This window comes from Neoarius graeffei, chromosome 24 (assembly GCF_027579695.1).
Source record: "Neoarius graeffei isolate fNeoGra1 chromosome 24, fNeoGra1.pri, whole genome shotgun sequence".
Lineage (NCBI taxonomy): Eukaryota > Metazoa > Chordata > Actinopteri > Siluriformes > Ariidae > Neoarius > Neoarius graeffei.
In genome coordinates this window covers 16,779,271-16,805,470 of record NC_083592.1, presented here as the reverse complement: position 1 = coordinate 16,805,470, position 26,200 = coordinate 16,779,271, and the positions used below count along the sequence as shown (strand labels likewise).

General features: G+C 41.3%; 1 protein-coding gene across 1 annotated transcript; it reads left to right on the top strand.

Annotated features, from left to right (window-relative positions):
• The first annotated feature begins 661 nt into the window (after positions 1 to 661).
• Positions 662 to 24,475, top strand: psmd9 (proteasome 26S subunit, non-ATPase 9). Its single transcript, XM_060907623.1, has 6 exons — positions 662 to 839; positions 12,273 to 12,375; positions 22,529 to 22,722; positions 23,597 to 23,698; positions 23,776 to 23,864; positions 24,203 to 24,475. Exons 1-6 carry the CDS (start codon positions 702 to 704, stop codon positions 24,228 to 24,230), a joined length of 654 nt encoding a protein of 217 aa, XP_060763606.1. The 5' UTR covers positions 662 to 701; the 3' UTR covers positions 24,231 to 24,475.
• Positions 24,476 to 26,200: the final 1,725 nt, after the last annotated feature.

Sequence of the window (26,200 nt, the reverse complement as noted above, 5' to 3'; positions counted from 1 at the left end):
CCTGTTCTACAGGGTCGCAGGCAAGCTGGAGCCTATCCCAGCTGACTACGGGCGAAAGGCTGGGTACACCCTGGACAAGTCGCCAGGTCATCACAGGGCTGACACATAGACACAGACAACCATTCACACTCACATTCACATTCACACCTACGGTCAATTTAGAGTCACCAATTAGCCTAACCTGCATAGCTTTGGACTGTGGGGGAAACCAGAGCACCCGGAGGAAACCCACGCAGACACGGGAGAATATCCAGACGCCACACAGAAAGGCCCTCGCCGGCCACTGGGCTCGAACCCAGAAACTTCTAGCTGTGAGGCAACAGTGCTAACCACTGCACCACCATGCCACCCACATTTAGATTATAGAGATATTGTTTAATACAGATATTTTAGACATATCGTGTATAATATAGGTATTGTACATTATGTATATTGTGTATAATAGTAGATTGCATATTATTATCGTGTGTAATGTCTATATTGTCCATATTGTACATTATATATACACATTTTTCTTATATTACATATACATATTCACACTTTTTTGTCTTGCTTGTTTTGTTTTTCCTTCTGTATTTCTTGTGTGTGTCAACAAACTTGGCCAATAAACATGATTCTGATGAATACCGCAACGCGTTTCCCAGAGGTCCTCGTTTGTCCCCTTTGGCACGCCGTACGTGTGGTTTGGTCAGAAATCAGCTATGAAGATGACGGAGGAAAATAATAATAATAATAGTACTGGTGAACCCACGATTACAATGGAGGATGTCCAGCGTCTGATTAAAAAGAAAGATGAAATCGAGGAGCAGATTAAAGCGTACTACGAGGTGCTAGAAGATGTAAGTGTCCATTAAAACAGTCAGTTATAAACTACCTTCTGGGGAGTTGATTAGCATGGAGCTACTCTATCGAGCGTATGACTGTAATGTTTATTCTGGTTTGGTTTAAATAACGCTGTACTAATGTTCTGTTAGCTAATATATGTTTTAACTCGCCTCAGACTGTGAAAATTAAACTAAACTAAATTTAATTAGCTCACTGAAGTGTCAAAATAGTTCAGTAAAACGTTTGCGAACTGAACCCATCTTCATTCTGAGATATGGCTCTGTTAATCCATGAAATAATTTATGCATGAAATGCTCCACCAAATTTATTTTCTAAAATAATAACGAGAATCTACAGAGTGAACTCACCTAGCATGAGAAATTTGAAAAGACTGGGTTTTGTTATTCTTAGCAAATCGTGAATTCATCTGTAAAACTGTTGTCCTTGAAAGTAAAATAAGTGCTGCACAGTTGCATGAACCTACAGTGGTGCTTGAAAGTTTGTGAACCCTTTAGAATTTTCTACATTTCTGTATAAATATGACCTCAAACATCGGATTGTCAAACAAGTCCTAAAAGGAGATAAAGAGAACCCAGTTAAACAAATGAGGCAAATATATTATACCTGGTCATTTATTTATTGAGGAAAATGATCCAATATTACATATCTGTGAGTGGCAAAAGTATGTGAACCTCTAGGATTAGCAGTTAATTTGAAGGTGAAATCATAGGCAGGTGTTTTCAATCAATGGGATGGCAATCAGGTGTGAATGGGCACCCTGTTTTATTTAAAGAACAGGGATCTATCAAAGTCTGATCTTCACAACACGTTTGTGGAAGTGTATCATGGGACGAACAAATGAGATTGCTGAGGACCTCAGAAAAAGCGTTGTTGATGCTCATCAGGCTGGAAAAGGTTACAAAACCATCTCTAAAGAGTTTGGACTCCACCAATCCACAGACAGACAGATTGTGTACAAATGGAGGAAATTCAAGACCATTGTTGCCCTCCTCAGGAGTGGTCGACCAACAAAGATCAGGCCAAGAGCAAGGCGTGTAATAGTCGGCGAGGTCACAAAAGACCCCAGGGTACCTTCTAAGCAACTGAAGACCTCTCTCACATTGGCTAATGTTAATGTTCATGAGTCCACCATCAGGAGAACCTTGAACAACAATGGTTGCATGGCTGGGTTGCAAGGAGAAAGTCACTGCTCTCCAAAAAGAACATTGCTGCTCATCTGCAGTTTGCTAAAGATCACGTGGACAAGCCAGAAGGCTATTGGAAAAATGTTTTGTGGATGGATGAGACCAAAATAGAACTTTTTGGTTTAAATGAGAAGCGTTATGTTTGGAGAAAGGAAAACGCTGCATTCCAGCATAAGAACCTTATCCCATCTGTGAAACATGGTGGTGGTGGTAGTATCATGGTTTGGGCCTGTTTTGCTGCATCTGGACCAGGACGGCTTGCCATCATTGATGGAACAATGAATTCTGAATTATACCAGCGAATTCTAAAGGAAAATGTCAGGACATCTGTCCATGAACTGAATCTCGAGAAGGTGGGTCATGCAGCAAGACAACGACCCTAAGCACACAAGTCGTTCTACCAAAGAATGGTTAAAGAAGAATAAAGTTAATGTTTTGGAATGGCCAAGTCAAAGTCCTGACCTTAATTCAATCGAAATGTTGTGGAAGGACCTGAAGCGAGCAGTTCATGTGAGGAAACCCACCAACATCCCAGAGTTGAAGCTGTTCTGTACAGAGGAATGGGCTAAAATTCCTCCAAGCTGGTGTGCAGGACTGACCAACAGTTACCGGAAACGTTTAGTTGCAGTTATTGCTGCACAAGGGGGTCACACCAGATACTGAAAGCAAAGGTTCACATACTTTTGCCACTCACAGATATGTAATAGTGGATCATTTTCATCATTAAATAAATGACCAAGTATAATATTTTTGTCTCATTTTTCTTAACTGGGTTCTCTTTATCTACTTTTAGGACTTGTGTGAAAATCTGATGTTTTAGGTCATATTTATGCAGAAATATAGAAAATTCTAAAGGGTTCACAAACTTTCAAGCACTACTGTATGAAGCAACGAGAGCGGCATGGTGGTGTAGTGATTTAGTACTGTTGCCTCACAGCAAGAAGGTTATGGGTTCAAGCCCAGAGCCCAAAGGGGGCCTCTTTCTTGCCCCTTTTCCACCAAAGCAGTTCCAGGGCTGGTTCGGGGCCAGTGCTTAGTTTGGAACCGGATTTTCTTTTTCCACTGACAAAGAACTGGCTCTGGGGCCAGAAAAACCGGTTCCAGGCTAGCACCAACTCTCTGCTGGGCCAGAGGAAAGAACCGCTTATGTCAGCGGGGGGGCCGAGTTGTTAAGACCAACAACAATAACAAGACCACGAAAGATCGCCATTTTTAAGCGACGAGAAGCAGCAGCTGTACAAACGCGAAGTCATCCATTATTATTATTATTATTGCTGTTGTTGCTGCTGCTTCTTCCGTGTTGTTTTTGCTTCGATATTCGCGCCAAGGTTTATACAAACGTAGTGACATAACTGACGTATACAGTGACGTAACTGACGTATAGACCCCTTGCACTGATGTCACCCGAAACCGGAAGTAAACAAACCCTGCACCATATTGGAAGACCAACAAACTCGTGATTAGGGGGAAATAACGGCAGCGCGCGGTATGTGAACTGACGAGGCACTTGGTTCATCAGAAATCTACAATGGTAAACTTTTGTGCGGTGTTAGGGTGTTCTAACAAAGCTGATGGGAAAGGTGAAAAGAAGTCTTTCTTCAGAATACCAGCTGTGACTGAGACACAAGGGGAGCAAACCAAGGAGCTTTCTGCCAGGAGACAGAGAGCGTATTTAGCTGCTTTATGCAGAGCGGATCTGAATACTTCAAGTCTACAACAGTACAGAATATGTTCAGACCATTTTGTTACTGGTAAGTCACTAGGCTAGAGTGTTGTAGAACATTTTTTTAAAAATGTTTACTGAATAAAAACATCCTTAATTTTATCACGTTTATGTTATATATTTCATTTCTTTCTTTTGTTTTAATTTTCCTCCCTCCATCCCTCTTTGTAGCCTAGTAAACTAGACCCGCCCGCCTAGCGGCCAAAAATATTTTTGCCTAGCTAATGGGTCTAGCCTCGCACCATATAAACAAAAACACCCCGGGCATCAAATCGTGCCCGCCAATCACAACGCAAGGTTTTTGTTTGGATTCTTTGGGCGGGCTTTTGCAGGAGTGACGACAAAGCTGCGCGACGCTGGAGAAAGCACAGCAGGAAAGATGGCTACCGCTAGTGAACAGCGCGCGTTTGACTCCGCTTTGGAATCAGTTTTAGAAGAATTAGACTTGGAGTTTTCGTTGAAACATGAGCAGGAAGAGGCTCTCCGCTCATTCCTTTTCAAGAAGGACGTTTTCGCTGTTTTGCCGACCGTTTATGGCAAAAGTCTGATCTACCAGCTGGCTCCGCTCGTAGCCAAAAGGATGGGGCTAGTTTGTGCAGTACGAAGAATTAATAAACAGCTTTGAAACATTACTTTTTGATTGTTTCTTATTTTCCCATTATTTTAAATTTAAGGGAAATTATTTCACCAAACACCACTAAATAAAAACTCTCAAAAACAGTTTAAGCAAACCCTTGAAAAACACTTGGGAAAAAAAAGTGTATGTTAAGTATGTGGTACAGACTCCAAACTTGTGGTCATTATCTCCAAACTTCTTAATATCTAGAATCTGTTTATTAATTAATACGCATTTTGAAAAATTATTTCAAGGTCTCCCCCACTGCGCGCTCTGACTACGTCACAGTTGCGCTGATTGGTCAGAGCGTTGGCCTATATGCACAGAGACAGTTTGAAAGACAGTGGGTTGTCCCTACCCACCCCCGTCGGAAATGTCTACGGATCGAGGCCAGACTAAATATTCACATTTATGGCCCTTTTCCACTACCCTTTTTCAGCTCACTTCAGCTCGCTTCAGCTCACTTCAGCCCGACACGGCTCGTGTTTCGACTACCAAAAACCAGCACGACTCAGCTCGCTTCAGCCCTGCTTAGCCCCTAAAACTTGCACCGTTTTGGAGTGGGGCTGAAGCGAGCCGAGTGAGGCTGGGGGCGTGAGCAGACACTCCCCTGTGCACTGATTGGTGAGGAGGAGTGTCCTCACATGCCCACACACGCCCCGCGAGCGCGCTGGGATCTGTAAACACCGCAAACCCGGAAGAAGAAGAATTACGAATTACGAGAATTTCTGAAGCCTTATGCGCCTCGCCTCATCTATACGCTCTTGCCAGTATCTGTCCGCGTTGTCGGTGACAACAAGCCACAGCACCAAGACCAGCAACACTAACGACTCCATGTCCTCCATGTTTATTGTTTACTATTCGGGTTGTGAGACTACCGCTTAAAAGCTCACTGATGTCACTGTTTGCGCTGCCTAACGACATCACGTGACGTCCACCCACTTTCGCTAACTCCACCCAATGTGTCCACCCACTTCCAGCCAGCACGGTTCAGCGCGGTTGTAGTCGAAATGCAACTCCAACAGCCCCGCTCAGCCCGACTCAGCACGGCACGGCTCAGCCCGACTCAGCCGCGTTTGTAGTGGAAAAGCGGCATTAGTCTGGCTTGCCAGGCTACCCTCTTTGGATTTTAAATATAGTTTTTCCCCATGTCCAAATAATTCAAAGATATATAAATAAAAACATAAGTAGTAAATTAAAAATAAATTATGAAATAAAAAAAATCCATAACAGCATGAATACAGATTGCAATAGTGGTCAAGTGCTATAATTTTTTTAACATGATAGTGGAGAATTTCATTTAACCTGCACTGATTATTATATGAATGTTTACAATGTCTGGGTAGCAAACAGATGGCAGAATTGGTGTCAGGTCCTCCTTATGTTTCCATTCTCCCTTGCCCCGAGTCTTGTCTTATATGGGTCAAACCCATCAATCACAGCCAGTTTCTCCACATACCGTGCCCTTTCTGCAGCTGGTAATGTACTCACATAACCAGAATTATCAGCCATCGTGTCACTTCACTCTCGCTCGTAGTTTGTTTTATATTGTGAGTATGTATGTATGTATGTATGTACTTGGTCTTCCAATATGGCGCCCTAACAAAATCTCGCGGTACGGTGATGTCACGCGGTAGCCCTCTATACAGCGACGTAATGACGTGTCTCCCCTTAGCACCGTGAGCTATGGAAAAGCAAACTGGTTCTCAGCTGGCTTGCAAGTTGAACGAGTTGTGAACCAGCACCAGCACTGGCCCCGAACCAACCCTGGAACTGATTTGGTGGAAAAGGGGTATCTGTGGAGTATCCTCAGGGTGTTCCAGTTTCCCTCACAGTCTAAAGACCTGTGGTTAGGTTAATTGGCTACTCCAAATTGCCCATAGGTGTGAATGTGTGTGAGTGCACAGAAAGGAACTGGCCACCCTACTGCTGTAATTCTGGATCGGGTTCGGTGACGACGAAGCAATGCTGGTGATGTCCCTAATTAATAGGCATAAGGTGTGTGAACAAAATAATAGTCATGGCCAACTATGACTTAATAAAACATCAGAATATGATGATTATTTTGGACTGTTAGGGTATGAGTTTTGGCTGTTGCTCAGTAACATAAAACACCTCTGATATATCAGTGTAATTCATTACATGTTAAATACACTTTTAAAAAATAGGTACCCTATGGGTCCATGTGACGACTGCTTATAAATAAAATAGTTTTCTGATCCCATGTCCATACAGTCAATATAGCGCACATACATGTTCTCAATTCTACTCGCCTCATCTCTTGCAAGCATCACCAAGCAGCATCAGGGCTTGTAGTATTTTGGTTACCAATTTTGTTTACTGTGTTTTTGTTCAAAATACAGTGCTGTGAACTAGATCTATTTTCAAAATAGTAAGAAAGCACTTGTTCATGAATTGTCTTAGAAGCATTTATTTAGTACTAATGAGCACATTTTGTTTCATAAGTGTAGTGTAAAAACTAAAAATTAAAGTGAATAGCAGAAGTTTGATATCGGCTTTTCAATATATCTGCCAAAAAGCTCAAAAAACTTTTCATTTGACCTTTCAGAAGGACCAAACAAAAGCTGTGATAATCAAATGGTAAATTTTCTTAAAATAAACACCACTTACATGATATTGAATCAGTAGCCTTGGTGAACCACGAGGTGAATTTCGTTTATCTTTTTATCTGCCAATTATCTTCTGATACTACAAAGTTATAATGAGGTTTCTCTTATTTTGTTTATGGTTCTGATTGGTTCCGAAGTTTATCAAGAAGTAGAAGGGGTAATCAAATTTGATCAGGATAAGTGCTGATTGGTTACAAAGTTTTGCTTTTGTTGCACTCTTATGTCAACATGATGACGTACTCGTTATTGTGTACCTTTTGATTATGCGAGATCATGATTTGCCATTCTGGCGATTGTAATGCTTGCATATGCGCATGCACAGTGCACTGTTGTTACACTCATTCTTACATTCTTACAACACAGTCAGTACGTTTACATGCACATCCAAATCGAGCTACTGTCGGTAATCGAGCAAAGGGTCCCAGCAGGGGTGCCAGAGAAATCCAATCCTACATGCACACAAGGAAATCGAGCTATTGTGTGAGGTGCATTGTGCACCCGAGCCACAGGTGGCGCTACACACCCCATCGTGTTGGTACACTTCCGGTTGTCGTCATGAAGAAGAGCTATTCAAGCGTATAAACAAAGTTATCAGTTCCGTGTTCACAAGAAGAGAGTTTGTATGTACTAACAGAAGTGTTCCTAATAAAATGGCCACTAAGTTGATCTGTAATGGTGAGCATATTAACTGTTAGTCTGCTAACATGCTAATAACTTACCAACTAATTAGACTGAATAGACTGTTGCCTTAAAAATGATATATATGGAAGATATATATATTTTTCTTTTATGAGCAACTATTATTAGGCCACTCAGTAGCCTGTGGAGTTCATTCAATCCAAATGTTTGTGTTGAGAGAAATTGCATGCATCACTGTATCAGTATGGATTTATAACATTCTGTATGCACATTATGGATACTCCAGAGCCCTCCAGCAAACAACATCAATAATCAGGATTACAAAATGTATTCCTTTGTTTCCTCCATTTATTGACTTATTGTATGTGAACAAATGTATGCCTTGACGAATAACTACACTAGTTTTTGATACAATTACATAGTGCACTGCAAGAAATCCACTAAGTGTTTTTGGTTTCTTTTAGGCATCACACATTTATTAGAAAACACAGCAAATGTTCAAATATTCAAGTTAAATACTTAGCAACAGCGTCAATAAATCTACACATGAACAATAGCAATGATATCTCTGACCACAGCTAATGTGCAAAATATTAAAGTTAAATACTTAACAATATCAACAAATCCACACATGAACAATGGCAAAACACCTAGACTTAATTATACAATAAAGATACCTATGAAAAAAGGTGATTTTTTTTTTTTTCACACAGTGCGATATCCGGACTTCATCACACCTGCTTCGCAACTTCTAGAATGTACAGTGATGCTTGAAAGTTTGTGAACCCTTTAGAATTTTCTATATTTCTGCATAAATATGACCGAAAACATCAGATTTCCACACAAGTCCTAAAAGTAGATAAAGAGAACCCACTTAAACAAATGAGACAAAAATATTATACTTGGTCATTTACTTATTGAGGAAAATGATCCAATATTACATATCTGTGAGTGGCAAAAGTATGTGAACCCCTAGGATTGGCAGTTAATTTGAAGGTGAAATTAGAGTCAGGTGTTTTCAATCAGTGGGATGACAATCAGGTGTGAGTAGGCACCCTGTTTTATTTAAAGAACAGGGATCTATCAACATCTGATCTTCACAACACATGTTTGTGGAAGTGTATCATGGCACGAACAAAGGAGATTTCTGAGGACCTCAGAAAAAGCGTTGTTGATGCTCATCAGGCTGGAAAAGGTTACAAAACCATCTCTAAAGAGTTTGGACTCCACCAATCCACAGTCAGACACATAGTGAACAAATGGAGGAAATTCAAGACCATTGTTACCCTCCCCAGGAGTGGTCGACCAACAAAGATCACTCCAAGAGCAAGGCGTGTAATAGTCGGCGAGGTCACAAAGGACCCCAGGGTAACTTCTAAGCAACTGAAGGCCTCTCTCAAATTGGCTAATGTTAATGTTCATGAGTCCACCATCAGGAGAGCACTGAACAACAATGGTGTGCATGGCAGGGTTGCACGGAGAAAGTCACTGCTCTCCAAAAAGAACATTGCTGCTCGTCTGTAGTTTGCTAAAGATCACGTGGACAAGCCAGAAGGCTATTGAAAAATGTTTTGTGGACAGATGAGACCAAAATACAACTTTTTGGTTTAAATGAGAAGCGTTATGTTTGGAGAAAGGAAAAACACTGCATTCCAGCATAAGAACCTTATCCCATCTGTGAAACATGGTGGTGGTAGTATCATGGTTTGGGCCTGTTTTGCTGCATCTGGGCCAGGACAGCTTGCCATCATTGCTGGAATAATGAATTCTGAATTATAGCAGCGAATTCTAAAGGAAAATGTCAGGACATCTGTCCATCTCAAGAGAAGGTGGGTCATGCAGCAAGACAACGACCCTAAGCACACAAGTCGTTCTACCAAAGAATGGTTAAAGAAGAATTAAGTTAATGTTTCGGAATGGCCAAGTCAAAGTCCTGACCTTAATCCAATCAAAATGTTGTGGAAGGACCTGAAGCGAGCAGTTCATGTGAGGAAACCCACCAACATCCCAGAGTTGAAGCTGTTCTGTACGGAGGAATGGGCTAAAATTCCTCCAAGCCGGTGTGCAGGACTAATCAACAGTTACCGGAAACGTTTAGTTGCAGTTATTGCTGCACAAGGGGGTCACACCAGATACTGAAAGCAAAGGTTCACATACTTTTGCCACTCACAGATATGTAATATTGGATCATTTTCCTCAATAAATAAATGACCAAGTATAATATTTTTGCCTCATTTGTTTGACTGGGTTCTCTTTATCTACTTTTAGGACTTGTGTGAAAATCTGATGATGTTTTCGGTCATATTTATGCAGAAATATAGAAAATTCTAAAGGGTTCACAAACTTTCAAGCACCACTGTACACCTCTGTTGCACACATAGAAAAACTACCAGCTGCTCTAAGCTGCGCTAATAGCGCTGTGCATGCACGGAGCTACACATTTCACGTGTCCCGCGCCCAGAATCAGACTGTACCATTAGTAAAAAGGGTGGAGGGGTGAAATGACTATCATAAATAATTCAAGAAAAATGTTATAGCAAATCACAACCATGTATAATTTGCATATTTTAACAGATGAAATGAAATATTTTATTTCAAAAACTTACACAAGGCAATACTATTAAAATAATATTAATATCCCTCACAGGCCCCCCTGTCAGTGACAGGCCCTTAGAATCGTCCTAACTCTCCCCCCCCAGCGGTGCCCCTGGGTGCGTACATGCCCAGACACAAGTGTTCCTAATAAAGTGGCGGCTAAGGTGAAGTGTCATGCCGACCGAGGCTGTTTTTTTTTGTTTGTTTGTTTGTTTGTTTTTTGTCCGACCGAGGCTGCTGTGTTTCCCGCTTGTGGTCTCGTCACTCGTCACTTCCGGAAGGGGCAGTGCTAAAGTAAGTAGCTCGAATACGTAGCTCGATAGGGTATACATGCACTAAGTAGCTCGGCAAAAATCGCATAATCTAGGTCGTGTAGCTCGATTACGAGAAATCAAGTTTGGTTCAATTTCAGCCAAGCTAAGGTGTTTCCATACCATTTAGAACTTCGATTTCAGTCGAGCAACGGCAGAAATTCGATTTTCTCTATGTGCATGTAAACGCACTCAATCAGTGCGTTTACATGCACATCCAAATCGAGCTGCTGTCGGTAATCGAGCTAAGGGTCCCAGCAGGGGTGCCGGAGAAATCCAATCCTACATGCACACAAGTTAATCGAGCTATTGTGTGAGGTACATTGTGCACCCGAGCCACAGGTGGCGCTACACGCCCCATCATGTTGGTACACTTCCGGTTGTCGTCATGAAGAAGAGCTATTCAAGAGTATAAACAAAGTTATCAGCAGTGTTGCCAGATACTGCTGACGTTTTCCAGCCCAAAACATGTTCAAATCCGCCAAAATGCACTTAAAACCGCCCAATCTGGCAACACTGGCAGTTCTGTGTTCATTAAGTTCCGTGTTCAAGCTGTTAGGCTTGCTCTAACAGACTGTATGGCTACAAACTGTCCTGCGCAGACCACTGTTTTGTAAGACAACTTATTTTGCACAATTGTATATTTTTCTAAAGTCCATTTTTTGCTTACAATTTAACTTGTGTCTTAATAAACAAACAGTTCAATTGTTTTGTTTTTATTGACATTCTTCAGATGTTGGACATCTATACACACACACACACACACACACACACAAATACAGTGACTTGTTTATATACACAATTCATAGCTATGCAACAGCTGTACAGATGTATTTGGTGATACAGTAAGTGAGCTAAATTTTAACAGTGCAAACAATGCCACAAAAAGAAAAGATTCATGCCGTTGTCATGCCGACCGAGGCTGTTGTGTTTCCCGCTTGTGGTCTCGTCACTTCCGGAAGGGGCAGTGCTGAAGTAAGTAGCTCGAATACGTAGCTTGATAGGGTATACATGCACTAAGTAGCTCGGCAGAAATCGCATAATCTAGGCCGTGTAGCTCGATTCCAAGAAATCAAGTTTGGTTCAATTTCAGCCGAATTAAGGTGTATACATGGCATTTTGAACTTCGATTTCAGTCGAGCAACGGCAGAAATTCAATTCTCTCTATGTGCATGTAAACGCACTGATTGACAGAACGAAGCGAGGCAGTAACTACTATGAGGCAGTCTCCACAGAAATCAGTTTACTCTCCATATTACACAAGGACTTATTCTTTGTGTGGCCCTTAATGCCATATCTCCTTGTGAGCACAACACAACAGTCACTTCTTATAAGAGACCTTTATTGGCACTATACAAGTTCGAAGAGATATTGTTTGAGCAAGTCAGTTTTATTAAACTGTGGCCATGTCTGAATTATCTCATTCGTAAGCCTTACTAAGTTGTTGCAAAGTCTTGTAACTGACTTGATTAGCTTGTTCTGGTTTTCCCCCTGCTTTACTAAGTTGTGGCCATGACTTAACTTTTTTTTGTTCCCACGACATATTTCATTCCTACACCTTAATTATCTCATTATGAAGATTTAGTTATGTCATTCCCACACTGTAATATGTTGCGGCTGAGCATTGTTGTTTTTAAGAAGTGATGTCACCAGCAGAGCTGTGTATAAACCTTAACAGCAGAATGAACTAAGTACTCTCCTGTTTATTGTATCTGTGGTCTATTACAGCAAGGCAACGTGGGCATGCATGCACCTCTAGTGGATATGGAAGGCTATCCTCGCGCAGATGTGGATTTGTTTCAGATCCGAACAGCGAGGCACAGCATCTCATGTAGGTGGAAAATGAAGGCATGCACAGATTCACTTATACCCTGTCCACACTAGGGATTTTGTACCGATACAATACTACTTTCGTACCGCAACACCTGTCCACACTAGCAACTATACCGGTACTGTAGCGGTATAACTGTATCGGTACGAAACCCACAAATGTATGGGTTTCGTATCGGTGCTGTAGCGCTTCGCTGTAGTGTGGACAGATGAAGCAGTTCTGTATCGATACAAATATAATGCGCATGCGCAATGAACCATTCCTACTTCTTCCGGGTTATTCATACAATACAATACATACGTGCTTTCCAGCTGTAAATAAAACGTCAAAATGGCTCAAAACGACCGTGGAGCTACATGGAGCAAAGACAAAGTTATGTGTTTGTTGGCGCTTTGGGGAGACGAGCGATGCCAGGAACAGTTGAGTGAAGAACGGAGATTCGTTTTCATTGTTTCTTTCTCAACTGCCTTGTGCATTTTATACGATTCGACTGAATAAATGACCACCAGAAATACAGACTGTACATTGACAACAAAAAGCACACACACGTTGTTTCATCCGCCATATTCTCAGAAGTAACCACGGAAACATTTCGCGCACGCGCATTTCAACTACCGTGAAAGAAAACTGCAAACATTTCTTGCTAGTGTGGACAGATGCACTAAACTGTACCGGTATACTTTGTATCGATACAGTTATACCACTGTCGTACCGGTATATAGAGGATGTGCAGTCACGTGACCTGCACATGTGTACTCCGCCCACTCTGGCATATTGGACGGCATCAGGATAGTTTACCTTGCGCGAGCGTGATGGATCCAGGGAGTAATCCCCAAGAAAATTCGGAAAATACCCCATCTACATCGCGTGATTACTTGTCTAAGTTTGTTCAGCATCTTGAAGGTGACGTGAGGCAGCGTTACGTGGAAAAGTGTTCCAGGTTGGGGATTGCAGATCCGTACAACTTGCCGCAGTCCTTGTTCAGGGAAATTCGGAGCTGCAGTGCCGGCGATTTGCCCGATCTGGCCTACCACGACATTTACAATTTTCTCGTTAATCGTGAATCGTGTTACACTGGTAAAGCCCTCAAAGCTTACAAGAGCCTGGAAGCTTATAAATATTTTGTTGCGGGATGGGTATCTCAACTATACCTCTGGAAGGTTCCGAAGAAGAATGTCTACTTGATAACCTCACGGGTAAGTGGCATTAAGACGTTTATCATAAAGAGACTATGCAGGACGTTTTATCTTAAGAATGTTCGAAATTTAAACTCAGTTCCAGATAATGACAGGGTTGTAAATATGTATGTTTTTGTCTGAAAAACAGGAAATCAGAAAGCTGTGCACGTTTGCGCAGCTTCCGCGAAAACATGGGCAGCTTTCTGATTTACTGTTTTCTTCTCATACTTCCTATTTTTCATGGACTGTAAGGCATTTGCTTATTTAGTAATTTTAATACAGAATTTATTCTGATGAAATTATTCAGACACTCCAATGCCCCCCCCCCCCCCCCCCCCCCCAAAAAAAAAATCGGGTCTGCGCGATTCAGCCGTGAAAAAGGCGCATCCGCCGTTTGCATCCCTGTTTAAACTCATAGGTTAACCGACTTTAACCGGCTAATGAGGCTCGGTGGTCGGTCAAGATTTTTTTTAGTTTTCGCCATCCCTACTATGGATTGGCCTTTCAAAGGCATGAGCCAAAAAGATAAAACATTGTCATAGACTAGGCCAGGGTAGTAGGGCTAGGCATAGCCATTTTAAATGTTAGAGGCTGTCTAGTTTCTAAGTATGCAGCTATCATTCAATCCGAAAATCAACTTAACAGATGTACTAGGAGTATTGAATTAAGGCCTCTGCATGCTCGTGCGACAAGGCTTTCGCAGATAGCTTTTCGCAGACAGTTGTAATTTATTGTTGAGCGGGGATAATAGGCGTGCGCGATGTTAACGCAAGGGCGCGCGAAGTCGCTAGGAGTAGTTGGTGGGTGTGGTTAGTGGAGTGTTTTATCCTCTGGTTACTTATAATGACTAGAACTTTTTTTTTTTTTTTATAATGACTAGAACTGGAGTCGTATAGATGTACGTACTTCCTCAATCAACCGCTCTTCATGCTGCTCCATCTTCGCTCGTGTTTTTAAAAATGCCGGTCGTGAAAACAAAACAAACCGGGAAAGTAGGGAAGCGGAAGTGCGTGTACAGCGGATGTAGAGTGGACCAATCAGAGCCCTCTTGTCTGCGGCGCTGTCTGCGAGGCTTCTGCGGTGGTCACAATTTTTGGGAGGTGCGCGCAGAGCGTCTGCGAAGGTGGGGGGGCTACGCAGACACTGTCTGCGACGCTATCTGCGAGGACTGGGTTGTCAGCATAAATTGGCCTTTAGAAGATTACACCAAATGCTGAACAAGATATAACCATTCTCGAAAGATCTACTCCCACACACTTGATAATTAGAACGGGTTCGTTTAAGTTCTATGCGCAGCCTTGCCGTCCAAAATGGCGGATAATGAATATCACATGACCTCGTGACGTCACGTGCACACTTTCTATATGTGAACACAGCTTTAGATGCACCTATGATGTTCTTTAGATGACGGATACATCGATTGGTATGTTCAATCATCTTCAGTTAGCACTTCATCCTGGTTTGAGTTGCGCTGGAGCCGGAGCCTTGGCTTGGGATTTTGGGAACAATGGACATGAGATGAGGCAGGAATATACCCTGGATTGGCGAGACACACACACACGCACGCACGCGCACACACTTGTGCTCTCCTTCACACCTAGTGGCAGTTTAGACTAGCCTACCTCCAATGTTTTCAGAGGTTTGAGTAAACTGGAGAACCCCTGACAAAGTCCTTGGGGATGTAAGGAAAACGCATGAAACTCCACCCACTTGGAATGAGTGTGTGAATGTGTCCTATCCAGGGAGGATAACTAGGATAAAGCGGTTACTGTAATCAGTGGGAGTGACACCGTTTTTTTCCGGTTGCGTGTTTCCGGTTGAGAGTACGTAGTGCGCGAGTTTGCTGCCTCTTCTCCCCGGTGTTTTTCTTGGTTTTCTTCTTTTTTTTTTTCTCTTTAATCTGTGCTTCTGATTTTTTGGCAACGTATTATCCATTTTTTTCCTCTTTTTGGTTAATTTTGGACTCTTCTTGCTTGGTTTTGACACCGGCTTTTTGCAATCACCTGTTGCTAACCCGCCTGCGAGCCCCCATTTTCTTTCCACCCGCTTGACTTCAGCTGTGGTGAATGAGTTTCCACCTTTCACCACGCTGTTGTCTGTTTTATGTGCTGGTTAGTCAAATTGCTTCCCTGCACTGTACTCTGGGTGTGGAACCGCTGGTGTTTTGGCTACGTTTATGAGCGGTGTTAGGCTAAGGTGGCTTTGCACCTTACATTGGACTGTGTCTGTCCATCTGTTTTTGGATCGTGACTGTGGGTCTGGGTATTTGGTTTTGTGGCCTGGCTTTTACCCATGTTTTACACCTACTTGCCGGAGGAATTAAAAAGCCTTAGTGCGCGGCACCGCTTGGATTCCGCGGCATTTAAACTGTGCCGCTCTATTGGAATCGCGCGCCGCCCTCGGTATATTCACCGCTCTCCGCGCTCTCCGACTGCTCATTATGCTTCGGAGTCTTCCATACCCATCATATGGACTCGCAATCGGATTGCCAAGGTCAACAAGAACGCTCATGGAGTTAATCACGGTGTTCTTCGCTCACTTGGGAAACTGCAAGGTTCTGCTGTCTCTGGATTGTCACCTGTGTCTCCTGCGAAGATTGGCCTTTTAAACTCCCGCTCCATCACCAACAAAGCGTCACTCATTAATGACCTGATTATCCAAAAGACCCTGGACATACTTCTGCTGGTGGAAACATGGCAACAGGCTGAGGACTATTTACATTTAAATATGTCTTCTCCATCTGGATACACATATTTTTCAAAGCCACGTCTCACAGGGAAGGGTGGAGGTCTAGCTGCAGTTTTCCGATGTGGTTTGAAACTTAGAGATTGTTTTTCATGATGTTACATCTTGTGAATATCTGGCTTTGAAAACCTCCACTCCCACACCGATGTTGCTGCTCTTAATCTATCGACCTCCCAAATCATCGCCATCTCTCTTTCTGTCTGAACTGAATGAATTGCTAACTGTAGCCTCATCTGTCTGTCCTGCCGTCATTCTTCTGGGTGATTTTAATATTCATGTTGACATTAGTTGCTCCCTTACTGATGAGCTCTTGACTGTCTTTGAATGTTTTGGTTTAACTCAGCATGTTGACTTTCCAACACATAATCATGGTCATATACTTGACTTGCTCTGCTCTACTGGTACAAAAATTGTCTGTATCGGGTTCTGATGTAGGTTTTACTGACCACAGGTTGATTGAGTGTTGTCTCAGTGTGCCACCTTCTAAACTTCCTCTGCGTTCTACTGTCTCTTTCTGTAATCTCTGCCTCTCTCCTTCTTTTTGTAAATTTGCTGAGGTTTCCTCTCCTGATGATACAGTTGCTATTTACAATAATACTATATCTAACACACCTTAACACTTTTGCTCCCCTTAAAACTAGACAGGTCTCTGCAAATCGCGCCTTTCCTTGGTTCACCTCTGAGCTTAGGGCCATGAAGGCCAAGGGAAGGCGGCTAGAGCGCCTTTATAAGAAAACTGGCCTTACTATTCATCTTTCACTCTTCTCTGAACACATAGCAAAGTATAAGGATGCTCTTAATGCTGCTCGATCCTCCTACTATGCTAACATCAAAGAGTGGCAATCATAGACCCAAAACTCTGTTTAATACAATAAATAAACTTCTTCAGCCTCCTTCCTCAATCACTCCCAGTTCTCCTGCTCAGTGTCAGGCTTTTTTGGATTTTTTCAATGATAAAATTGCCAGTATTTACCAACACTTTTTCATTCTGAAATTCATTCTTCTGTCCTGCTAGTAGCTCTTTCTCATAAAGCTGACTGCTGTCTCTCTGCTTTCTCTCCTGTTGATTCTTTTAAAGTATCAGAAATTATAACCAAGTCCTCCTCCTCCTCATGTTTGTTGGACCCTGCACCCACTGCACTTCTTAAATCTTGTGTATCTGCTATCTCCCCTTATATTGCTCATTTGATTAATCAGTGTTTTGCTTTAGGCACTGTTCCCATCTCCCTCAAAATTGCTTCAGTTACACCAATACTAAAGAAACCTGGTCTAGATTCTCTTTTACTGTCCAATTACAGACCCATTTCAAATCTCCCTTTTCTAGCTAAAGTAATGGAGAGAGTTGTAGCCTCTCAGCTTCATACTTTCCTTGCTCAAAATGATCTCTATGAACCCTTTCAGTCAGGCTTTCGTAATATGCATAGCACTGAATCTGCTCTCTTGAGAGTTGTTAATGACCTCCTGCTCTCAACTGATGCTGGTCATCTCAATGTCCTTGTTCTCTTGGACCTCACAGCCACCTTTGACACCGTACATCATGAGAGACTCATTTCCAGACTATCTTCTTTTGGTATTACTGGCTTAGCTTTATCCTGGTTTCAGTCATATCTAGCAAACAGGCAACAGTTTATTTCTATTGGTGTTCATAAATAATCCACTGCTACTGTTGCTCAAGGTGTGCCTCAGGGTTCTGTCCTTGGTCCCCTTCTTTTTATATGTTTCTCCTATAGGCCAGATTATTCGTAACCATGGCCTTAACTTTCATTGTTATGCTGATAATATTCAAATCTACATCACTATCACCCCTTCCATAGCCTCTGTTCAGCTGCTAAGGTCTTGCATCACTGACCTTAAGCAATGGCTGTATAAGAACTGCCTTAAACTTAATGCTGGCAAAACAGAGGTTCTATTAGTAGGTACCAAAAGACAGGTTCAGAATTTCTCCAGTTTTACTATTGATGTAGATGGTGTGTCTATTCATCCTTCCCAAGTTATAAAAAACCTTGGAGTTATCTTTGACTCCACCCTTACGTTTGAACCCCATCTTAAACTAATTACTAAGAATGCTTTCTTTCACCTCCGCAATATTGCTCGTCTCCGCCCTTTTCTTTTGGAAACTGGTGCCAATATGTTGGTCAATGCATTTATTTTTTCTCGTCTTGACTATTACAATTCTCTCTTTTATGGTCTCACTGCCACATTGCTCAATCGCCTGCAGTACATTCAAAACTCAGCAGCAAGAGTCCTCACACTCATCAAGCGCACTGCTCACATCTCTCCTGTTTTACAGCAGCTGCATTGGTTGCCAGTAATCTCCCGGATCAAATACAAAATCTTGCTGTTAACCTATAAAGCTCTTCATGGTTTCGCTCCTTCCTATCTCTGTGAGCTAATTCATTTGTACTGTCCCTCCCGCTCCCTCAGATCTTCTGTCTGTGGACTTCTGACTGTTCCTCGTTTTAAATTGGCATCTATGGGTGGCAGATCATTTAGTGTTGCTGCTCCTAAACTTTGGAATTCGTTACCACAATCGCTTCGTGACTGTTCCACTCTCTCTTCCTTCAAAGCCAACTTAAACTTTTCTCTTTACCTCACACTATTCTTCCTAATCTTTTTTTTTTTTGGTGGTAACTGTTTTGTAAAGTGTCCTTGGGTTTGTGAAAGGTGCTATATAAATTGAACTTCTTCTTCTTATTATTATTATTATTATTATTATTATTATTATTATGTAGGTGCAATAGGCTTATCAAATCGGTCTCATGTAAAAAGGGATCAGTCTCATAAATAATCATTAATTCAAGTGTCTAATAGTTTATAGCTAAACTATTAAAATCAATGGAATAACTTGATGTTGCTATAGTTTTAGTGAGTATTGTAGCTCTAATGTAATATGTTTACTCTAGATCTATAACATTTCATATAACAACCAAATGGGCGAAGGCAATTAGAATACTTGTTTGGCAGAGGTTGGCACTCAGTGAATGTTGTAGCAATAGACAGGACACAGTTTATTCCAAAGATATCATTTATTGAAATAGCTGACACGAATTAGCAAACTAATACTGATCAGATATAGCAACAATAGCAGCCAATAAATACTCATCTCATTATCTCTAGCCACTTTATCCTGTTCTACAGGGTCACAGGCAAGCTGGAGCCTATCCCAGCTGACTACAGGCGAAAGGCGGGGTACACCCTGGACAAGTCGCCAGGTCATCACAGGGCTGACACGTAGACACAGACAACCATTCACACTCACGTTCACACCTACGGTCAATTTAGAGTCACCAGGTAACCTAACCTGCATGTCTTTGGACTGTGGGGGAAACCGGAGCACCCCGGAGGAAACCCACGCGGACATGGGGAGAACATGCAAACTCCGCACAGAAAGGCCCTCGCCGGCCACTGGGCTTGAACCCAGACCTTCTTGCTGTGAGGTGACAGTGCTAACCACTACACCACCGTGCTGCCCAGCCAAGGAATAATTCAATATAAATGGTGATACAATGTATACAAATAAGAATCAGTAGTGTATATGATGATAACTAAGGCACTAATGGTGATCAGAAGTACTAAGCTATATGCAAGTTTACAGTGTAGGGGTGAGTGGATGTTAAAATGTGAGCGGGAAATCACGTGTTTGTGTGTCTGTGTGTGTGAGTCTGTGAATGGAATGCCTTGTGCTAGGCCTCGCCTAAAGGGGGATGGGCAACATGGAGAGCGCACGAGGGAGAGAGAGACAAAAGGATCTGTAGCTTAAAACTCGTCCAGCTAAACTTCTACTCAACCCTTAGCTACCCCTGAAATCCCAGTGTTGAGGAGTGTAGTGTGATGGAGGGAGTTAAAAAGAGAGAGAGAACGCATGCACGATCTAACTAAATACAGACCGACTAAGACCGACTTTCATGTGAATCAAAATGCGTACGTTTAAACCATAAATGAATTCAAATAAACAACACTCTTCACATTAACTAGCCACAACTAAGACTAACATTTGCCCAGATGCCAGCCTTACTTGAGATCGCTCTTGCTTGGCGAATGAAAGTGCGCCATCTGTTCTCCGAAGACAGCACGGAGCGCAGGTCCAGGGAGAAAACAGTTCTGTTCCTTTTACTTTCACAGCTCGTCAGCTGAAGATCTTCGGTGTCCCGTTGGTCGTCTGATGATGTGGAAGGAATCTTGTTTATAGTTCGTCGATGTTGCGAAAGGGAAAAGGGGTCCGGTCGCCTTTTCTCTTTAAAATCCTGCGTGGGCTGCAGTAACTAACCAGTTCAGTTATTATTGCAACTATGCAAAGATCAAATACATTGAACTTTGGCTAAAGGTCCGGTATGAATAGCTCGTTCTTTGTTCTTTTGTAGCACAGATGCAACAGTGTCTCTTTCACGCGTGGAAACCCACCGCCGGAGAGAAGGAATTTCGATTTCGCCGCGGGTTTTAAGCACAGTCGTGACGTCACTGTATTTGGTATCCGGTATCATCTCTGTATCCAATACCATTACAGGGAGTCAGAAGAATGGGCGGAGATAGAACATGGCATTAGGGTTGGGCGGTATCCAAATTTTGATACCTTTAAACTGTCTCTGTGTTTTCCCGGGGTATACGGTATTACCGAGAAAAAAAATATTTTGTTTCGGCCTACTGTGTAACGTGCGCCTATGCCTCAAATGTACTATTTAAAAGCAGCATAGCGAATTATGTGCATTGTGGTATGGATTAAGCAGCAAAGCGAATTTTGTGCATTGATGAATGGATTAAGAGATATTTCAAAGCATCACGCAACTCTTCCTTCATCTTGAAAATAGCATTCAACTGTCGTTTACACATGTCTGCGTTGAAACGCATTTGCAGCACTATTTCACCTACTCCATCAAAAAAAAGTACACGATGAGCAGGATCATACCCTTTCAAGCATGGGAAATAAAAAAAAGAAAAAGAATCAACCAACACCCAAGTCCGTTTAGACTGCGCGATAAGCCATATTCTTCAGCGCAAATGAGGCGAACCTAATTCAAATGCGTGATAGCTGCACAGGGCAAAATCATATGGGCCCACGTCATGCCATGGCGGGGAAATTAATAATCAAATGGCCTTACCTTGCTTAAAACGTTGTCTTGATCACATAACTCCTTACAATTATTCCACTTAAATCCATACGGTTTAACACACCCAACAAAGATAGCAAGCGCATTGCTAATTCCCACCAGAAACCTAACAGTTTACGCTACGATGTTTTCTTCCGTTTCTTCAGTAGATGACATTTCAAACGTTTATTACCCACATCCCAAATGTCATACGTTATATTATTTTACCTTGTTGTTACTCATGTAACCTACTCAAAACACAACTCATTGGAGAGATCTCGTGGAAGTGGAGTACCCCAGGCTATGGTGTGCCTTAGGGGACATATTAGATTTTTCGTTTGGTTTGAAACCAAAATACTGCCACACTGCCGATGTTGTATTTTTTTTTTTTTTTTTTTTGCCACTAACTCGTTATCTTGACTTGCCATCTTTCAACCGCGGTCTCAGTCTCTTTTTTTTTTTTTTTTTTTAGATAGGACAGTATAGAGAGACAGGAAATGAGCAGGGGAGAGAGAGACGGGATCGGGAAATAACCTCGGATCGGAATCGAACCCGGGTCCCCGGATTTATGGTACGGTGCCTTAGCCATCTGAGCCATGACACCCCCGGTCTCAGTCTCTTGCGAAGCTTTCTGTCAGACTCCAAATGTCACACAGGGTTGCCGTGGTAACGACATAAACAACCCTGCACGCGATGAGAACTTCTTTAGGAAATTGATAGAATTAGTGAAAATACGATCACACAGTTATTCGGGATGATCTTCAATTTATTATTTTATATTATGACCTCATGTACTCCATATTTATTTAAATATTATATATATTTTTTAAAATGACGGTAATGAGACCGATACCGTTGGTACTTTTGGATACCTCGGGATACCTTCTTACCGTAATACCGCCCAACCCTACATGGCATCGAGTACAGGGATTGGTGTGTGTTCAGTGCTGTACAGTGAAGGGAAGATGGTTCATAAATGGTTACTATGGCATGGCAATCCATCCCTACAACTGAGACAGATAGCCTTCACCTTGAGCACTCTGAAATTTCTGGGTGCTTTAAATCTGATTTCTTACACTGGACAATTATTTAATCATGGAATATTTTTTTTTATATTTAATTTTGCTCTGTTGATTTTGCTATAAGGTTTGCAGAACGATCACAAAGCAATCATGGTGGAGATTGAAGAAGCCCTTCATAAGCTGCATGCTCGGGACAGAGCCAAGCGCGAACAGGACCAGGCGGAAGCAGAGGCGGAGAGAATGGAGCAGGACGTGACGTTACAGCCACCTTTTGCTCGAGTGGATACTGTGACTCAGGGATCTCCTGCTTATCAGGCGGTGAGGTTAACCAACCTGGATTTCATGTTAACCAACTCCAACTTTCTTTGCTCATTTTAACAGTATAATACATATTTGAACAGCCTTACAGATCTTCATAATACGAACAACATGAAGGGAAATGAATACAAAAGAAGGAATGGTGAAGTGGTAGTGATGGGACCTACAAATGATCTCTGAATTATTAATCTTAATACCAGTGATTTGGCAGTAATTAATGTAGTCATCAGAGAAATTTTTTTGTATTACTTAGCTTTCTGGGAAGCTGAAACAAAGCTCAGAGATTAAACTCCTAACCTTCCAGCACCACCAACAGGCCACTGTCGAACACGTTTCTGCTCATAACTGTAGAACCACTTGACCTAGAATCATTGTTCTAATTTTGTGTGGTTCGTTAGGTCATGTTAGGTTCAAACCAGTAGTTATCATAGTACTTATACTTTATAACTGTTTTCTGGTAACAAAACTGATGGCAAAGACATCAAACAGCCTGTATTTCAGCAATGCGTTTTCTTCTTAACACCAAACTTGTATAAGGCCACACCCTAAAGGTCACCAATAAATGATCGTTCCAACACTAGTTGGTTCTGTAATTAAAATATAAACTAAAATGCTCATGAAAATCTCCCTCGCAAAATGAAAACGTTTATTACACAAATCCTGGATTTATTATGGAAAAAAAAATGAAAAAGGATCCAGTCCACAACTTGCATTTCACCATTGCTTCATCAAAGCATAATGCTTGGACCCCTTAATCGCTGCTTGCAGCTATATTTCTATTCAGAATTTTCTTTTCAGTTCAGTCAGAATTGTTTATAAAGCTTATTTAGTTTGTCCAGTTCTTTTTAATTTGTTTTCTGCTCCTATTTTTCAGGGTATGTGCATTGGCGATGAGATTGTTGAGTTTGGTTCAGTTAACCCAAGCAACTTCCACAACCTGCACAATATCGCTTCTGTGGTGCAGCACAGTGAGGGGGTATGTGAAGTCATCCAGCTGCTGAAAATATGATGTGAATATGTTGCATCTCATACTTTATTTATAAACTCTGACAGAAATCCGTGAGTGTCGCAGTCATTCGGAATGGACAGAAAATTCGTCTCAGCTTAACTCCACAACGCTGGTCTGGAAGAGGTCTGCTAGGGTAATGCCTCCTGTTTGTATAGTGCATATTTCAGGTTATGTACTAGCAGTGCTCATTTCCTCCCTTTCATGGATGCACAATACTCAGTTATGATTTGTATAAGATACTGTACAAGTAAAGTATAACATGCATAAATGGAAAGAGTTATTAAAGAATGAATAAAATACATTGGGACATTGTCGGAAAATATCTCATGACTAAGTGGTGTGATGCAACCCAACATGAAGTGGAGGATTATTTTCTGTATTAACAATTTATGCTTGTACTTAACTCAACTTTGAACATGACACTTTATATATCTGTTTATTTATTAAGCACTTTTTTTTTTCTGTTAACAGGTGCAACATAGTATCTCTTCGCAGATGACGGAGATTAGGAAAGCTCACGAGCCATTCCAGCTCGTCTTTGAGCCAACCTGAGCACTTTTTGTCACCAACATTCTACATTTTCCAATAAAATGTGTTTAGACAGGTTTATTTTTCAATTCATAATTACAATTATCACACATCTGTATTTCGTGAAATGTTATGCCATGAAAATAAATCCCAGACCATCTTCAGGAAACTGCTTCCACATTACTACAATATGAATAAATCTTTAAGAAGTATTTATTTTCTTGTTTCTTTTGTATTATTTCATTATAATGTGTGAAAGAAGAATTTAATTTTTTAAACGAGGAATAAAAATGCTGCTTCTTCCTTTTTCGAAAAAATTAAAGTGTATTTAATGTCCCTAAACCCCACTTTTTCCCTTGTACAAAGCAACAATCATTATGTTGATTGACTGGGGGCATCAGAAGCATCTTTAATGTGGGGGGAACACACTGGCGGGGGGTCCTCCCCCAGAAAAATTTTAATTAATTAGATGCCATTTCCTGCATTCTGGTGTATTTTTAACAGGTTGTTAAACGCCTCATTTTACCTACAAAAGTCACTTAATTCGATGACTATTTTAGAGACTCAACAATAAGTCCTCATTCAACTAGTCCATATATTCATCAGCCTGTTTTTAAACCCACTGCTATGCCTAAGATAATGAGATGAATGTGACACAATTTATCACCAACAATGACTTTATGGGTGCATTTTACTTTTTAGTGTTTCCTTTTTTATTTAGTTTTAGATGTAACAAAACATGCCACTGTGCCAAGCAATAGTGACACTCAACTGTATGTTTAAAAATATGAATATTCATAATTTCACACAATGAACAGGCATGACATGGCATCATGCAAACTTCATAACACAATCACACTGTGTCAAGCAACGGTGACACATAAATAACTTCACACAATGAACAGGTGCAGTTTTGTTAACCACCAACAGTGACTTTAGTGAGTGCATTTTACTTTTTTCCGATTTAGTGATATAACAAAAATGACATGGCATCATGCAGTCTTCATAACACAAAATTACACTGTGTCAAGCAATGACACGTAAAAGATAACTTCACACAATGAACAAGTGCAGTTTTGTCAATCTACATGCAATGGTAGTACTACTAATCATAATGCTGAATGATTGAGGTTATTTTATTAATAATTTTATATTTTATTTTTAATTGTATTGCTGCATCATCTGTGTTTTTACTTTGTTGTTGATTCTGTGTCATGCTTCTGTGTCTTTTAACTAGTTCTACTTTGACTTTTACTTACAATTTTTACACTTTTTTAAAGTGTCCTTGGGTATCTTGAAAGGCGCTCCAAATAAAATGTATTATTATTATTATTATTACAGTAACATTTACAGATTTTCAAACCATAGTTGATCTAAAAAGCCATAAATTAATGGAAAAATCAATAAGATCAGTCCATTTTCATGGAATCTGCTGAGACTGAACCGGAAGATCCCGAAGGGGTGCGTAACATCACGTGTAACAATCCAGGTATCAATTTTATTCCCGTACGCAGCAGTGGTTAGACCAGTCTCAATATGGAATCACTTTTTAGGGAGAATTCTGATAGTCATTGGGATTCTTATATGTTGGCTGAAGCGGCAGAAGATTATCAAGGATGTTCCGGACTAAATGGTTACCTTTTCGAGCCCCCAAGACAATAAACTGCCAGTTCACGACAGTCCCGCTCACTGCCGATAGCGCACCACCAGCCAGAGAGAATTGGGAACACAGATTGGTTTGTGGATTTTTATTCTAAGCTGGCCTCTACAAAATACAGGGAAAATATTTACATGTACCTCAATAAATGCAGAAATATAATCTTTAAAATGTACACTCATTCAGTGCAATTACTGAAAGAAAATATGAAGCGGGCAATAATAGGGGAATCGATGAACTGTCCAAATGTTAGATCAAATGTCATTTATTAAATAAATGGGTTT

What these genes read in the sequence shown, in the direction of transcription:
- psmd9 (XM_060907623.1), top strand. Translation starts at nt 702, where the DNA reads ATGAAGATGACGGAGGAAAATAATAATAATAATAGTACTGGTGAACCC. An exon ending in ACTACGAGGTGCTAGAAGAT is followed by an intron (nt 840 to 12,272) that starts GTAAGTGTCCAT and finishes GGTCTATTACAG; the next exon opens with CAAGGCAACGTGGGCATGCA. An exon ending in TGGTGCAGCACAGTGAGGGG is followed by an intron (nt 23,699 to 23,775) that starts GTATGTGAAGTC and finishes AAACTCTGACAG; the next exon opens with AAATCCGTGAGTGTCGCAGT.